Genomic DNA, 15,895 nt, shown 5'->3' with positions numbered 1-15,895 from the left:
CTAGTGTGGTATGTTAAAAACAGTGGAAGTAAACCCCTTGATAACGTATAAATATACATTTTATTTTCCACTACCTTAAATTCAGGGTATGTTAAATGTATAATTTTATTAGAAAAGCTTACCCTGTCAACGCCCAAATTGCACAGAGCAGGTAAACATTTGACGCAACTTCAGAGAGCACGGCGGTGGGGGGGTTCACATGCTATACAATAGGGGTGTTCAACCAGCAGGGTATTCATTAAAATGCCTTTTATCAAAACGACGCGTTTTATTAACAAATACAAGAACAAACGACAGTTGCGATTGTGACTTTAAACTATTTTTCCTCAATTGACTGTGATGTATCCGTGGTATCCTTATTTTCAATTTCACGTCACTAATTTAGCAATCGGGATAACCGTGCTCCCCTACAGTCGGCGCAGGTGGTAGAGTCCTGAGTCCTCGGCGATCCCGGCTTGGGAAACAGCAGAGAAAATACGTCTTTGGTTCGGGGGGCGACGGACGGAGGAAGTCACTAATCGACGCTGTAGTTTTTTTTACACAAGAGAACAATAACCTTATGTTTCACTTTTAACTTTTTCCCCACAAGATGTCGACCCCAGCTAGAAGGCGTTTAATGAGAGACTTTAAACGGTAAGAGAGCACAGATATCTTCTCGGGCGTTTGGTATCGCTAGAGCTAACATGGCGACTTTGTAAGAGCTGTACATACTGTGACGGGAGACTACGCAAATCACGTAGCGCCCGGCGTGCCGAAGCCTGTGAGTGTTGCGTGAGAAACTTGCGTAACCGTCCTTTCGGAATAGGGAAGAGTTTTGATGTCAGTATTTCAACAAGGCAACAATTTTATTTTTGTTTATTTGTAGGCTACAGGAAGACCCCCCGGCCGGAGTTAGCGGAGCCCCTTCAGAAAACAATATCATGGTCTGGAATGCAGTTATATTTGGGTGAGTATATGTACAACTTCACAGCATTAAATGCATTTCCCACCCATGAGTAAACTTAATGACAATTTATATAAAACCGGTGTGCTCGGTTAGTTTATTGTCTAGAAACGTACAATCAATCCTAATTGTTATGACATTTGTTGAGGTCCCGGAAGCAATAAACCTATAGCTGTCAGTAACAAAAATATATTTTATATATAAAGCTACTATAGGACTTGAATCACAATTATATAATGTAAAGCTAGCACATGATCTTAAACTGTAAAATAACCGGATGTGTGTGTTACACGTATGGAGCAAAAAACAAACAAACACGTGACTTCCCACCTTGTCCTTAATGCTAATACATAAGTCACGAAACTGTCCCCTATAATTCAGCTGCTCTTAGGACTTTACCAAATGTCCACCATCCTCACTGTGTGACCCGAAATCAGTGCAGTTTGACATGGGAACAGTGTGTACAGACACGTCCATTGTTGAGCTGCATCAGTTTTGACACTACGCAATATTATCATTTGTTTCTGAACATGATTCACTGCTAATATGTGCAGAGGGAGGGGGGATAATTTAATATATGGAAAAAAACACCGTATTGTACTGGTTAGGTGGGACTTGAGTCATGCATGTAGTATTACCTAAGAAACAAACGACTTGGAGTGGCATTCTTGGTGAAAATGAAATACACTTTGATAAGATAGCAGATGTGTCAATGTTGTTCCTCTTCGCTGTTATTTGGTTTTAGAGTACCACCAGGATCTCACCCAACAGACCGGGCTATTGGCACCGAGTGGCCTGTTCAGCCGCCCTTACGCGTTTCAGTGTGCCAAATGAATTGATTCCACTAATTCAATTTGAATAAGTCCCTTTAGAAGAGGTGGCAGGATATAGAAGCTTACATGTAATGGAAAACACAATGACAACATTAAGAAGTTGGAACACGCTGGGAAATGTAAACTTTTTGTCAAGGATACAAAAAGGAATCCTCCTGCATAAGATGTCCAGGTTATAATGCAGGTGTACAGGTTATATGGCAAAAGTCATTGGATTTAGAGTGTTCATCAGGTGACTAATTTAGATTATACATAAATCCAGAGTTTGTACACAATTAAATGTCGTAACTCTCTACTGTTTTGAGTGGTAGCAGATTTTAAAGAGTTCTTGTTCTTACTATGGCATATTCATTCTTGATTTAAGAGCCGTTTCCTTTTTTTAAGATCAAGTCTATTGTGTTGAATGAGCCCTTGTTTCAATACAGTGCATTCTGACATCAACACTGGTTGATAAGGTTGAACTCCTGCTGCCTTTGGCTTGTTATCATGTCGAAGGATTTCCCCTAAATGCCCATATTCACGCCAGACTTGGCCTTCTATTTTGTTTGCAATTAAATATATAATACCGTTTGTGGGTAAGTGAATGAAGAGAGATTTGACTGGACTGGTATCGAGGCCACAGAAAGATCTTCTGAAAGCGATTAATTTGAACAACACAATAAGTCTTAAGGAATAAGGGCAGCAATCACAATGTATTTAACCCAGTGCTACAAGTAAGATAAGAAAAACAAGCTATTGTTTTTTTTAAGTAGTTAAACATAATTGGTGTAATTTAAACACAAGGGCTTTGATTTTAAACCCCATGAGATATTTGCAAGAAGACTAGTGGCAATAAAAACACTTATGGTGTATTTTCAGGGGAGGAGTATGTGTTTGTGTAAGTAGGCTAATTTAATTTAAAAAAAGAAAGGCTTAATGCATAACGTTTCAGACAAAAAGCACAGAAGGGATACAAATGTTTTTTGTTTCCTTCTTCCTTTTTGTAGCCCAGAAGGAACACCCTTTGAAGATGGTAAGTTGAAAATTGTTCTCTTATACAGACAACTGGGTACTGTAAATGTTTATTACAAATATGAATATGGTAACAGGATCCATCTTAACGTAATCATTACACTACAATACCCTACATACTGAGATGCAACAGATATTCACTACATTTGTTATATTATTAATGTTACATATTTCCTGTGGCATACAAGGTCATATTCCATTGTCTACGAAGGTAAGATGTGCGATTTGTCTTCTATAGTAGCAGTCTAGAATCTGTCTAATTGTTTAATCTGAATTTGCTATACTGTTTGCTATACTGTCTTTCATTACTGTGTTAAGACTGGGAGAAGCCATTTTGATTTAATATAAAATGAGATGTTACTGATCTTATTGAAAACGGCTGACCCCATAATCTGTTACATTGTTTTATTCAGATGAAATCGGTGACGGTTGAGACTTTAAACTAGTGCTGCTTTTTAATGTAGCAAATTCTTGGCTTTTTTTAAATCTGCTTATTTAATAACTCTCGAGTCTAGGGCCAGGTAGCTTGTAGTCTGTGAATAATCCTGTCATCACAAACCTTTCTGTGAGAAGACTGAAGAATCTATATTTTGAACAACAACTAAAATAACCACACTCACTTGCTAAGATGCTGTGAACTTTTTGGTTTTGCCACTAAACATGTTTTAGTACTTACTTACCTCCTTTTTGTTTTCCCATGTTTGTTTAAATTTTTTAAGGAACAATAATTGTTTCTTTCTTGCCCCTACTTCCTATTGATGAGCAGTAGCCAATTTTATGACATGGGATGATCCATCTTTATCTTAAAATACAGGTTTTCAGTCATGAAGACAGCAGATCAGACATTGTTTAAGTGTAGAAGGGGAACAATGGATACAGAGAGTTGCAAAGGGGGTTGTAGGGCTGAGTCCTGGCTGTGTCTCTGTAGTTAAGGTATACAATATTCAGAAGGTTTTTAAAGCGTGTATTGTTTGTGCGGAACAGGAACTTGTTGCTCGATGTGTTCTATAAAGAACTGAAGAGACCAGTAGGACGGCGCAGGCTGCGTGTGCGAGTTTTTTTTTTTCGGGGGAGCTGGCTTCTTACCCCTTTAGCTTAACTGCAGCAGCTGGTTGGGTGATGTCACGGATCACAGCAGGTAGAGAAGCAATCCCTATTGGATTTATAACCCCACTGAAAGCAGTAGACTTGGAAAGCATAGGGCAAGCAGAAGCCCTCACTCACAAGGAAAAACTCACTTGAAGGTTCAAATCACCCCCCATAAAACTAGGATGTAACTTGATTGGCAAATCATTTCAAATATACTAAATATGGATTGTTTGAATGCCTCAGTCTCCCTGCTATCTATATGGCTAATGAAAATTGCACCATATTAAACATTTCAAGATTGGTTGCACTGTCATTCAGCTTTGTTGAAGGCGTTTACTCTGCTTGCCAAAATGATGGGTCTTGTTAATATCAAATATGCAGACAGTTCTGCTGATTTACATCATTAAATTGATTGACTAGCTCATTTTATTACCACTGTCCGGCTGGTAGAATGTGGAAGCCTGCCATGAGCTGATTCTTAGAATGCTTACTTTGGGTTGCTACCGACAAGGCCTTTAATAACCTTACATTAAATACCTTTTGTATAATTATTATAATTCATAATGTTACTGCTATAGTAGTGCCGCTAAAGTTGAATAATACAGTAAAGGTAGATAGGAGTCAATCATGCAGTTCACCTTGTGTACAGAGGTGACCCTCGACAAATCTTGTCATTGTCATACTCAGACATCAAACTTGGTCTTTGATTTATATTGTAGTATAGGTTAAGTCTTTCACACCTTGGACATTAATGAGCTTATTTTTACTTTTCTCCCTAAAACTGTATCAGCAACAGACAAAAACTGATAGCAAATTTCATTTGATTTCTAGGCACCTTTAAACTCACAATAGAATTCACAGAAGAATATCCAAATAAGCCACCTACAGTTCGCTTTGTTTCAAAAATGTTTCATCCAAATGGTAAGTTGAATTACAGTATTTTGGACTTGAACCACAATGTGTCAGTTAACAAATTACAAGTGTCTTGGCAAGACTTTGAGATTATACCAAATTAAGTTGCTGTACAGCTAAAATACTATTTTAAAACAAAAATGTAAATTTTAAACATTGAATTATTACTATTTTATATAAAGTACACAGGCCACATTTTCTCTTTGTGGTTTCATTGTTGTATTAACACTGTCTAAACTGATGTGAATATGCTATAAATAGTAAAACTCCCTCTAATATTAAGATTATTATTGATTATAATCTGTAATTGTACTGTATGTTTAGAAACATAAAGCCCAAAATCTGATTTGTACTTGCATATTTCAAGGACACTATATTCTCAAGTAAACTTCATAAGGTTTGTAGCATTTTATTATTATAATTGTGTATTTAATTTATTTTTGCTAGATCTATTAACTTGAAATACACAAGTGTTATGATTGAATTATTAATTTAAATGCATGTTGTATGTTCTTCTGTCAGTCTATGCAGATGGTAGTATATGTTTGGATATTCTGCAAAACCGCTGGAGTCCAACCTATGATGTTTCGTCAATCTTAACTTCTATACAGGCAAGTTGAGTTACCATTTCTATGTGTTATTTCCTATGAAAGACAATAGTAACATGGTTTTGCAGCTGTCATGGTTTGCTTTTGTAAAGATCAGTTGTTAAAAAAAAAAAAAAGTGCTGATTGTGATATGTGTATTTTCTGTACAGCCTTCATATGACATAATTATATTGCACAGCTGTTGCAGTTCAGATTTTGGTCTGAGGGTCATTTATGTACCTTGGGTCCTGCAGAAACAGCTATTGTTTCTTTAGATGTGAACGTACAGTGTTCAGGTGTTTTTAGGCATTACTGTACATGTATATTTTTTAAATGATCTATTTTAAATGTTCTCCTCCAGTCTTTACTGGATGAGCCAAACCCTAACAGCCCAGCAAACAGCCAAGCAGCCCAGCTCTACCAAGAGAACAAGCGGGAGTATGAGAAACGGGTGTCTGCAATAGTGGAACAGAGCTGGCGTGATTGTTGACCCAAAGCCAGCAAACCGTATGAACAGTATCCAGCCTCAAGACAAAAAAAGAAAATCAAGATCACATCTGAAATCATCACCCTCCTCCTCCTAGTATCATCAGTTCTGTAATTGTTGCAAGGTAGAGTGCTGTTATACAGTCATCGCATTCTTCCCCCATCACCGAATATTCCTGCAGGTCAAGATCACACCTCTATTGACGTAAATGTACCACGCCTGTACCTGGGTTACTTGCGACAAAAGTTTCTATTACTTATCCACATATTGGATATTTTGTTTTGACTGTTTTCCTCCTGTTTCTGCAGGAGCTCTTTATTTTATAACGCTTTGACTTGTTCTGTTCTAAGTGGCCTCTGCAGTAAAGGGCTGTTCTTGAAGTAGAGATCAGGGTCATGTTGAAATTGTCATCCTGCTGGTGTTGTGCTTTTCTTTTTTTTTAATTGGGATTTAAAGTTTTTTTTTTTTTTTTTTAATATGTACAGACAGCACATTTGTCAAATGAGGTGACAGAAAAACTTGCAGTTCCTCAGTTGCTCAAAGGATTATAGAATTACAGAATCCATTACTACATTTTCTAAGAAGATTTCTTTGGGGGCAATTCCAAAGTTAAATGCATTTTTAGTTAGCAAAAAGCTTTGTTACAGGAAAAAGTTGAGTTGAGCCATGCTGGAAATTCCCACAAATACAAGATTCATAAGAATGGAATTATGACAATTAATTTACTTCACAGATGTTGAGTGGGGCAAGCACTTCTGTGGGCTCTGTGTGTGTGTGTGTGTATTTTCAATCTTTGTTGCGTCCATGAGACTCATCGCTGCATGCTTTGGTTGATGACTTTTGCTTCTCAGTTTCAACAAGTGCCGTTTGTTTTATCCACCAGACAAAAACAAGGCGGCCCAGTCAACTGCCTGACGTTTACACTTTATACAGATACTAGTTTGATGCAGTGGTATGGTGCGAATGATGAGACCCTGTCATTTCTACTCGGTGGATACCCCCTTTTCTACTGCACGTTCCCTCGAGTGACAGTATAACTTTGCACTAGTAACCCATGTAAGAAACTGTACATCTTCTCACCTCTTGTAAATAAAAGTTTCAAAAAAGTAATCTGGTGTTTATTTCTCATGTCCACCATAATGACAGAGGCTGCTTTGTCCTGTTTATAAAGGAATGTATAACTGACTCCCTGCTAAGGTTATCTGCTTAAGACCAAGAGAGTTTTAGATATGCTGTATAAAAAAATATTTGGAATATCTTTTGCAAATTCGTGGTACAACAGCAATTGTAAATGCAAAAGTAGGAGGCACAACTTTTGAGTCTGAATTCCTAAGAGAATATTTACTTAGAACAATAATCATGCACAGATCAAATCACTAACAATTATATACTCTAGAAGAAAGCAATACACTCAAGTAAACCTTTCTTTCCCTTTAAGTTCCCAATCAGAGGCAACTTCAAGGATGGTTCCATATGTTGCCTGCATCTCAGGTCCTTAAAGGAAAGCAGTGAGCTGCTGCAACAAAAATGACAAAGGTAACCTAAAAAATAAAACATTTATGACCAGAATTTGTCTGCTGACATTGGTTATATGTTCTAAGATAGATAGTTATTAACTTGGTTGTGCAGAAGCATACAAATATATAGTAAGACTCATCATACAATACCCTTGTTGAGCTCAGATGTAGCCCATAACAACCAATGTGAATTTATTTAGGGGAAAAAGATTAGTCCTTGTATTTATAGCTGTTGTGAAAAACTATTGTTAGGAGTAATTTTGGAGGGATTCCATTGCTCTTGGAAAACCTTTTCCTAATTCATGGTTGCTGTGCATGCGGGGGGGTTGGCTAGCTTGAAGAAACCTCTCTTTGTTTACTTGGTCACTGCACTGCAAGAATCTTTAAAATGATCTTAAATTAGCTCAAGATAACAGAAAAATACTATACATAAAATGTAGGAACTACACCTTTAATTTATTTTGTCCTTTTTCTTAAATCTATAACAATATCAGCTTATAGCCCCAGGGTCTCACAAAAATAGAAATCTGTTAACCCTTTATACTCAAGCTCCAAAAACACCATTGTTTTTTAGACGGCATCCATGCACAGACGTTCCACTACCTCAGTGTAGGAACAATGTAAACGAACAGGACTTGTTTGATTGATGAGGTGATTTATTGAGCATAGTCCCATTATGGTAGCTCATCACCCTCAGAAGCTAGAACCTTGTAAACATAAAAAAAAATGCAGAGTAAAGAGAACCTGCAGATTTTATAACTTGGATTGCTTTTGAAAGATAAAATCTCCTAAAAAGACAAAAGAAGTTTGAAGCTGCTCCATTAGCAACATTTCCTTTCAACATGTTATTTCAAGAATCTGACAAGTCATAAGACAAGAAGCAGCAATCTGCAGACCAGATCCTCCCTAGTTTAATTCTTGAGTATATTACTTCTTTCATTATAAGATTTGTAAATCGTGGATTATTGACAGGATTTAATTTCTTGATAAATGAGGCTTTGCTTTCAGAGTTTAAAGGGTTAACATATATATATGTCACCAATCAGTGGCTCACTGCTCCCCATCTTCATTTCAAACCAGGGTCCAGCTGTTGTGTTCACATCAGAAATGTAACTTTACATTTTTAGGAAGTTAGGATGCATATTAGCAAGACATTCTGTTAAGAGTCACATTGAACAGGTGTAGCAGAAGTATTATAATGGCATTTCTAGTGTTACAGAGTTCAAGTGGTACAGTTGCTGGGAAATGTTTTACTCCTCATTTCAGTTCAATCTACAGTTTACTAATGATCCAGTTTTGAATTCACAACTTTAAAATTGGAGCACAGAAGTTCGTAAAGATGTTGGTAAAGTTCTGGAGCTCTTTTGTGACGCACAACGTAAAGTGTTGACATTACAGTACATGATGCAACTCAAGTTCAGTAAAAAAAAAAAAAAGCTACAGCAGGTTTCAGACAAACGCATATGATGAATGAAAGTTACGCTTATTTAAATTTTATTGGGGTGTTTGAATTTGCTTTATTTCTTCCATTTAAACTAAAAGAGCAATAGCCCACAAAAATAGAAATATACACATATATTGTTGTTTTGAAGGATAATAGACCGGTATCTCAGCTTTTCACTCTTCCGCAGATTAGAGACGCCGAATTGAAAAATGCTCCAAGAGAAAATCTTGTTTGTTTTAATTTAAACTGAAATAGATTTCAGCAAGAATGAAGTTCTCCTTTTTCTCCCTGCCTGAATGTGAAGTGCCCTTCCACTTAAAAGGATGTAATGTTCCCCTACAGGTCCATGTACATAATAGTTGAGTCAATGCGAAGCCTGAGGTTTCACCAATTCATATCGGCCGACCTGCCCTTCCTGTAGAAGCTGACCAATCAGCTGCTCCTTTTGAACTTTCCGGCTGACAATGAGGAACCGCTGCATGCCCTGCCCGTAGGATTTGCTGCGCAGGCCGTATTTCTGTGCCATCTGGTGGATCTGCTTCCTCTCATCGTTGTTCAGCTCGGTAGAGAAGCGCAGATCATCCTGCCGGTCGGAGCTGGCGTAGTTGCGGATGATTTCCTCAATGTCTCTCTTGTTGAGTTGATTCCCGCTCCTCTCCATGTCCAGCCCCAGCCCTTCCCGGGTGAACTGTTCCTTCACTTTGATGGGCTCTGCGATGCCTTCACCCTCCCGGCCCAAACCGCCTCCTTTCCATCCCATCTTGCGCAGCAGCTGGTTCCCAATGTTGTCTTCCTTGATCTCCTGCCTGAACGCTTCCTCAGCCGAACGGCCCAGGATCTGGTTGCGTGAGATGGCGTCCTCATTGCCGTCTTTCCTCAGGTTGGACTTGACCACGGCCTGCGTCTGCCGCAGCTTGGCCAGGGCCTCCTCCGCTGCGATGTGCTTTACAGTCTTCTTGGGCCCAATCCCCGCAGCCACAAACTGTCCCTCCAGATAGACTTCACACTTCCACCGGTGGTCCGGCAGCACCATGAACTTGTAGTCGGCGCTCACCTTGTTGAACTGAGCGGTGTCATTGATGATGCAGATAGCGTTGTCTGAGTTCTCCAGAATCACCAACTCACTCAGGTGCTTTTTCCTGCCATGCTGTCCGAAGCGGCCACCAGAGTCCGAGTGGTGGTTCCCTCGGGAGTACTGCTGCTGCTGCTGCTGCTGCTGCTTGGACTCTTGGTTCATCCTCAGCTTCCGCAGGGCTTCCTCTGCAGCCGCGTGCTTTGAGGTCTTCTTGTTCCCGTTGGCCTGCGCCACCAGCTCATCCTGGAGGTAGACACTGCACTGCCAGGTGCTTGTATTGGGGATCATATCAAATTTGTAATCGATCTTCATGCGGTTGAATGCAGCCGAGTTGTTGAGGATGCATATCGCATCGTGGGCATTTTCCACAATCACAAACTCAGTCCAGTGCTTCCTGCTGTCCGGCTCATACTGGCCCTTTGAACTTGGTGGTGGTTTGTCCTCTGGGTTCCGCAGTGCCGGTGCAAAGCAAGGAGTGGGAAACTGCGACTGGCAAACAACCAGGTCATTCACATAAGCATGCCTGTACTTGCGCCTTATGACCCTCACCTCCACAGGTTTCAGAAACAGCTTGACAGCCTGCTCTGATGCCCGATCCCTGGCTCCATTTTTGCTGCCCGAGTATCCGGTTGCCAAATAAATGCACTGGCACCTCAGCTCACAGGCATAGCCATCAGAAGGCACCTTCCTGTTCTTTGGCAGGTCACCTGGAGGGATCTCCTTAAGGTTGACGTAGATGTATTCTGGGTTCGTCTTACAAGCCTGGATGCTACGACTGAGAATGAAGTTGTAGTTAGGCGTGTCCGGGCCACTCATGGATGTGGGATCTCTGTAAGTGATGGCCATCGCGTGGGACACCCTAGAAATTAGCCTCTGCTTTTCCTCCAGTGTGGCTGCCGATATAGGCGCTGGCTGACTGGCAGCGATTTGGCTCGGATGGCTGTTGTCCATAGACGGAGTGTGCCCTCTACTGTACCCCCCACTGGATGAATGTCTGTCCTGGTTCCCGAAACCCAAACCCCTACGCACATCCCGACTGGTAGTCCCCTCAGAATCAAACCTGTAAGCCTGGGAAGTCTCAGAGCGTTTGGAATAGTGCGCCTCAAACTTGGCAGAGTAATCCTGCTGCATTTTGGACATGTAGTTCGAGGAGCTGCTGCGGTTCCCAAAGCCAAGACCGCTGGTACTCGGGGGCACCTCCCTGTTCTCCTCCTCAGCCCAGGAGTCGAAAACATAGGGTGTGGTGTTGCGGAAGGAGGAAGCGGCGGAGGCAGCAGCGGAGGCGTGGGATCTGCTGCTGTGAAACGACGTGGAGCTGGAATCCCTCTGACCCAGACTGTTCATCTCGCCCCTCCTGCGCTCCTTCTCGTTCTCCTTCTCCTCCGTGCCACTGCTGCTGACAAAGTGCACGGGCTCGAAGCGAGGTCTGGGCACAAACTTCGCCATGGGTAGCTTTTTCACCGGCTCTTCCTCTGTAGCCAGAGAGAAAACAAACTCTGTTGTTAAACATGACATGTCAAATGTGTCACACTAGCAGCTTTGAATGTGGTCAAAATCAAATTTGCAACAGTTGGTCCAGGGAGATAAACACTACTGTCCTGAGGAGCCTTTTATTGTTGAGCTTAAGTAAATGCCATATTTGGAAGCTTGAAGAGTGAAGGTCCCACTATATCTAAAATCAGTTGTGTGTCTGTGTTGTTATAGTGTATAAGATACATACCCTTCCAGATTGAATCCATCAAATACATTTACATTTTTTAAAGTTGCTTATTAAATAATGGCTGGTGTCAAACCTTTGCATGTAAGCTCTCTTGGGTTTGTCCAAATATGTTGCATCATAACATCCAGGATAGTAGAACTACGAATCACCAGATGCGTCTCCCCCACGGCAACTAGTTACATACTTAAGTTTGGTATCTGCCAATATTTGACACATTTAAAATAGTACATTTTTAAAAGTTGTTTATATGATGGATTTGATTTGGAACAGTGGTGTGCATCTTACTTACATACTACAACAACACGTGATTTTAGAACTAGTGGGACCTTCATTTAAACTCCTATCCAAATTTTGTTTGACATCGACTTGATTTTACATGTATGATTCTTATAATCTATTGGCAACCACTCTCCATTCATAAAGATCAAAATACTATCACAATCCATCTCTGTATTCTGTATATTATGACATTTTCTTCAGTGTTTCTACTTTTATTCATAAAAACTTAAAGGCACTCTCTTATCATGCTATGTTAGTTGTGCTCCACACATCATTGGCATCCCTGGCACAGCACTCCTAGCAGAGAAACATTTATTTAAATCTGTTTTGTTATGGGCATTTGTGTAGATAATTTTCTGTTGCGTTCCTTTGGTTTATTGCGTTTTTGGCCTTTATTTTATCTATTGATGTATTTATTCCATGTTTTGCATGGTCTATGTTTAGCTGTTCTAACACTCTCTCTAAAGCTCAAAGGTTACTCACTGTCATCTGATGAACTTGGTCTCTTTTTTGATTCAGCACCAGGAACCAGCTCAAAGGAGGGCATCTCCCCAATGTCAATCCCTTCTGCCATCTTCAGAACCTTCTGCATCAGTTCGGGGCCATACCTGCACATAGATGCATCAATATTTCAAAGGCAGTCTATCTTCTTATAAACAATGGCTCTCAGTTTCCAGAGAATACTGTCTTTGTACCAGAGCTTACTCTACAAGCACAATTTCAAAGTTTGTAACAGATGCAAGACTTTTGTTTTAACCAGCAGAAATTTTGTAGGGTTTTGTGACCTCTGTGTTGTTGGTCTCTTTTTCATCCTCAACTAATCATTTTAAAACTAAAAATAACAGTTCATACACAGGGGAGAGAGAGCGAGAGAAAAAAAAAAAAACACAGGCTTGATTTCCTGGTGTTAGGCTCAAACACCAACATGAGCAGACGTGATTATAACAGAGCAAGCTTCTTTCAGTAACTGACAGATGGAGCACACCATGCCTTGAGATCTGTGTTCAAGTGCTCCCTTCAGAGCAGCAGAGACTCCCAGCTGTACACAAAAGCCACAGAAGCCTTCCCTCATCTTAACCTGCAGGGCCTTGCCTTGACAAACCACATATAAAAAGCACAGTTGCTCACCCGCTCCCTGGGATTGCCACTGTCTCCTGCCAAGGTGACAGCATTTAATCTTGGCCACACGTCAGGCTGCCTCTTACATGTTAATGTGAAAAAATGTATTGGCTTATTTCATCCCTGCTCTATCCTACACAAATGCTGCTTATTCTCTACTTTTCATAACATTTTGCTTGCTTCAGTGACAAACCAAATACACACAAACACTCACAGATTTGCACCAATTGTGTTGATATGAAGTAATATCAATTATACAGAGCATACAATGTATTTAAGATCAACCTCAGGCTCCCTTATCTGAGCTCCTGGACATTGTGTACTTGCTATGTCCCATTATTTCTCTGGATTATTCAGAATTAGATTATATGCATTTACTAATCTAAACTGCATCCTTAAAAAAATCTCAGAGATTGGGAAGGTTTCCAAGCCCTATACAGATCTACTATACTACCAAGGCACATAATCTACCACTATTTCCCTATTTGAATGCCATACTATCCTGGGACAGAGTGATCACACATCCAGTCAACCACCCCTCTGGTTTTAAGAGGGTTTGTGCTAAAACGTGTCTACTCTGCGCCCTCTATTGATCCCTCGGTGTTACGTCTCGCATTTCCAGACCTGAGACATATTACAGATGTTCTCTTTTCAGGAATCTAGGACGCAAAGCCCACTCGCCAGGGCACTGACAGGGAGCGGTGTGCGTTTCGTCACGCTGCAATTGCACATTTTGAATTGCCATCTTTATAGAAATGACAACAGACGTTTTTAAAAGCGAGTCAAGTCCCCCCCCCCCGCTTAAATTATTACAGGTAAACCACTTCAAAGTTATTTTCGTTGGATGCATCGACTGAAAGAGCTCAAACTGACGCAATTACACACGCAAACATGTATGCTGATCAATGATCTCTAATCACAAGTATCAATCATGATATATAGGAAGTGCACAGCTGGCCTAAGAACACATACCTCCTTTGCCTCATAAAATAGCGCCAAAATCATCCCATTAGTTGACGACCAATAAACACAAAATATACATACTTGATATTAGATATTTGAATTCTCGCCTAAAAGGTCTCAGTTCCAGACTTAGACTCGCACTGTATTGTACTGCTGGCGGACAAGGAGGTTGATCCACATGCCAAAAGACAGCACAGAAACATCCCTAGCATGAGCGGTCTCTCTTCTGTTGGATCCGATCCATTCAAATGCATTGCATTCTGCACAATTGTGCGACATGGAAACTTCTATTATAACTTAAAATTAGTTAATCGGTTCGGGTTGCGCCGATAGACGGGCCACCGGACATTTACCTGCATCCCATGAAGACGTGGTTCACCCATACCATCGACAGCGACAGCAGCTGGTCACTGATGTCTCTATCCTTATACTCGTCCACATACTTTAAGAGAAACCGTTTTCGGATTGCCCAGTGTTTATCGCTTTCGGAAAACTGTCTGAAATTATCTACGTGTATGGAGCGCTGCCTTTTATCCCATTGACGAGAACCTTCTCTGTCGGCCATGGGGGTAGCCATTTAAAACCAGCTCCGCCACCAGCATGGCTACCTTGCCCCGCAAAGCATAGTGGGAACGGTAATAAGGAAATTAACTCAAATACCATTAGGACGTAATTTTTAATCAGTCGCATTCGGAGACGTCACGAAATGTGATGTTTGACAATCCTGAAACTAGATAATATTAAAACTAATCATTTCTACGGTGCGGGTAGACATTTTGATTTGTCGTTTCCTGTATTCAGCTCAGGTCAAACGCGCCGCCTGCCGAACTCAATGGGGAATGACGTCAGAGATGCAGAATGTTTCCAGAAATTACTTAGGTGTTTCCAACATTGCCAGCTTTAATGTACAGAAAAATGACGGCAAAATCGCTGATCTTAAATATGCAAAGCACACTGCATATATACAACTATCATCCTCATCAATAGTGTAGCGCTAATATGGTGTCTTGGGCAACACGGTGTTATTGTCACGATTATGACCGTGTAAGAAACGTCACGTGTTTGCGCGGTTAATGCAGTGTTTTTGCACAGACAATCGAGTGTGGCAAGCTTTTGTGTTTGAAACATTGAGACACTGCTTCACAGAATATATCCGCATACATGTTTGAATTGCGGGACACCGATCGCAGATTCGTGACATACAACCGACCCCGATTTCGACACACGGTGTTATCTTACCTGCTGCGGATCTCTCGGCTCTGATAATAAAGCAATGATTGCCGGCGATGGTCTTGCAGTCACAACACTGCGGAGTCGCTGACCTCGGCTCTTGTCGCCGGCGCTGACGTCCTTCTGCGGCTTAGCTACGGGTTCACACACAGCCTGCCGCCGCTAGCGCTCTTCCGCATCCTCGTACATCCGTTTCCCGAGGTCTCTTTGTCATCCAGATGATTGTTCCCCCCGCAGGTCTCGTCGTCTTACACTCAGACTGCCGTGCAAAACACCGCAAACCTCCTCCGAGCGGCACACACGGCTGCCCCCGGCCCCGCATCACGTGGTTTCGTTGGGGGTACGGGCTGTGGATGTCCCTCTCCCGGCTTCCGTGCCTGCTCTCGCCGAGGTGGGCTGTCACACATCTGTTTGCGAGACTGACATGGCCGTCTGCTTTACATTCCAAAGGTTACTAAATGATAATAATATAACAACAAAAATACTGTAATCCCTCCGCACCGACGTCCAGGACCAGGGGTGGACAATGCTGAGGCTGACCACTGCGACTAAACCCGAGCAAGGGGGGGATGAAGTCCGATGAGTTTACTTCTGAGTGTCCCTCCTTCTTCCCCAAGTCCAGTTTACCCACCTGTAGGTGTAGGCAGGTTATACATCAAGGGAATGGGGTTTCTCTTCCGACACCT

General features: G+C 41.2%; 2 protein-coding genes across 4 annotated transcripts; one reads left to right on the top strand and one right to left on the bottom strand.

The window, feature by feature from the left end:
- Window positions 1-454: 454 nt before the first annotated feature.
- ube2a (ubiquitin-conjugating enzyme E2A (RAD6 homolog)) lies at window positions 455-6,972 on the top strand. Of its 2 annotated transcripts, XM_066715108.1 has the most exons (6): window positions 459-633; window positions 866-946; window positions 2,763-2,788; window positions 4,708-4,797; window positions 5,311-5,399; window positions 5,737-6,972. In XM_066715108.1, exons 1-6 carry the CDS (start codon window positions 590-592, stop codon window positions 5,863-5,865), a joined length of 459 nt encoding a protein of 152 aa, XP_066571205.1. In that variant the 5' UTR covers window positions 459-589; the 3' UTR covers window positions 5,866-6,972. The 2 variants fall into 2 exon arrangements, with proteins under 2 accessions (XP_066571206.1, XP_066571205.1); XM_066715109.1 differs by lacking the exons at window positions 5,311-5,399; window positions 5,737-6,972 and adding an exon at window positions 5,156-5,190 and having other exon boundaries at window positions 455-633.
- Window positions 6,973-7,184: 212 nt separating this feature from the next.
- nkrf (NFKB repressing factor) lies at window positions 7,185-15,802 on the bottom strand. Of its 2 annotated transcripts, none has more exons than XM_066715102.1 (3): window positions 14,333-14,679; window positions 12,381-12,505; window positions 7,185-11,370 (listed from the first exon to the last, which is right to left on the bottom strand). In XM_066715102.1, exons 1-3 carry the CDS (start codon window positions 14,554-14,556, stop codon window positions 9,188-9,190), a joined length of 2,532 nt encoding a protein of 843 aa, XP_066571199.1. In that variant the 5' UTR covers window positions 14,557-14,679; the 3' UTR covers window positions 7,185-9,187. The 2 variants fall into 2 exon arrangements, with proteins under 2 accessions (XP_066571199.1, XP_066571200.1); XM_066715103.1 differs by lacking the exon at window positions 14,333-14,679 and adding an exon at window positions 15,219-15,802 and having other exon boundaries at window positions 7,771-11,370.
- Between the last annotated feature and the right edge of the window lie 93 nt (window positions 15,803-15,895).

Source organism: Amia ocellicauda, chromosome 10, assembly GCF_036373705.1.
Source record: "Amia ocellicauda isolate fAmiCal2 chromosome 10, fAmiCal2.hap1, whole genome shotgun sequence".
NCBI classification, from domain to species: Eukaryota; Metazoa; Chordata; class Actinopteri; order Amiiformes; family Amiidae; genus Amia; species Amia ocellicauda.
The sequence above is the reverse complement of the archived record's forward strand: the minus strand, read 5'-3'. Positions and strand labels throughout refer to the sequence as shown.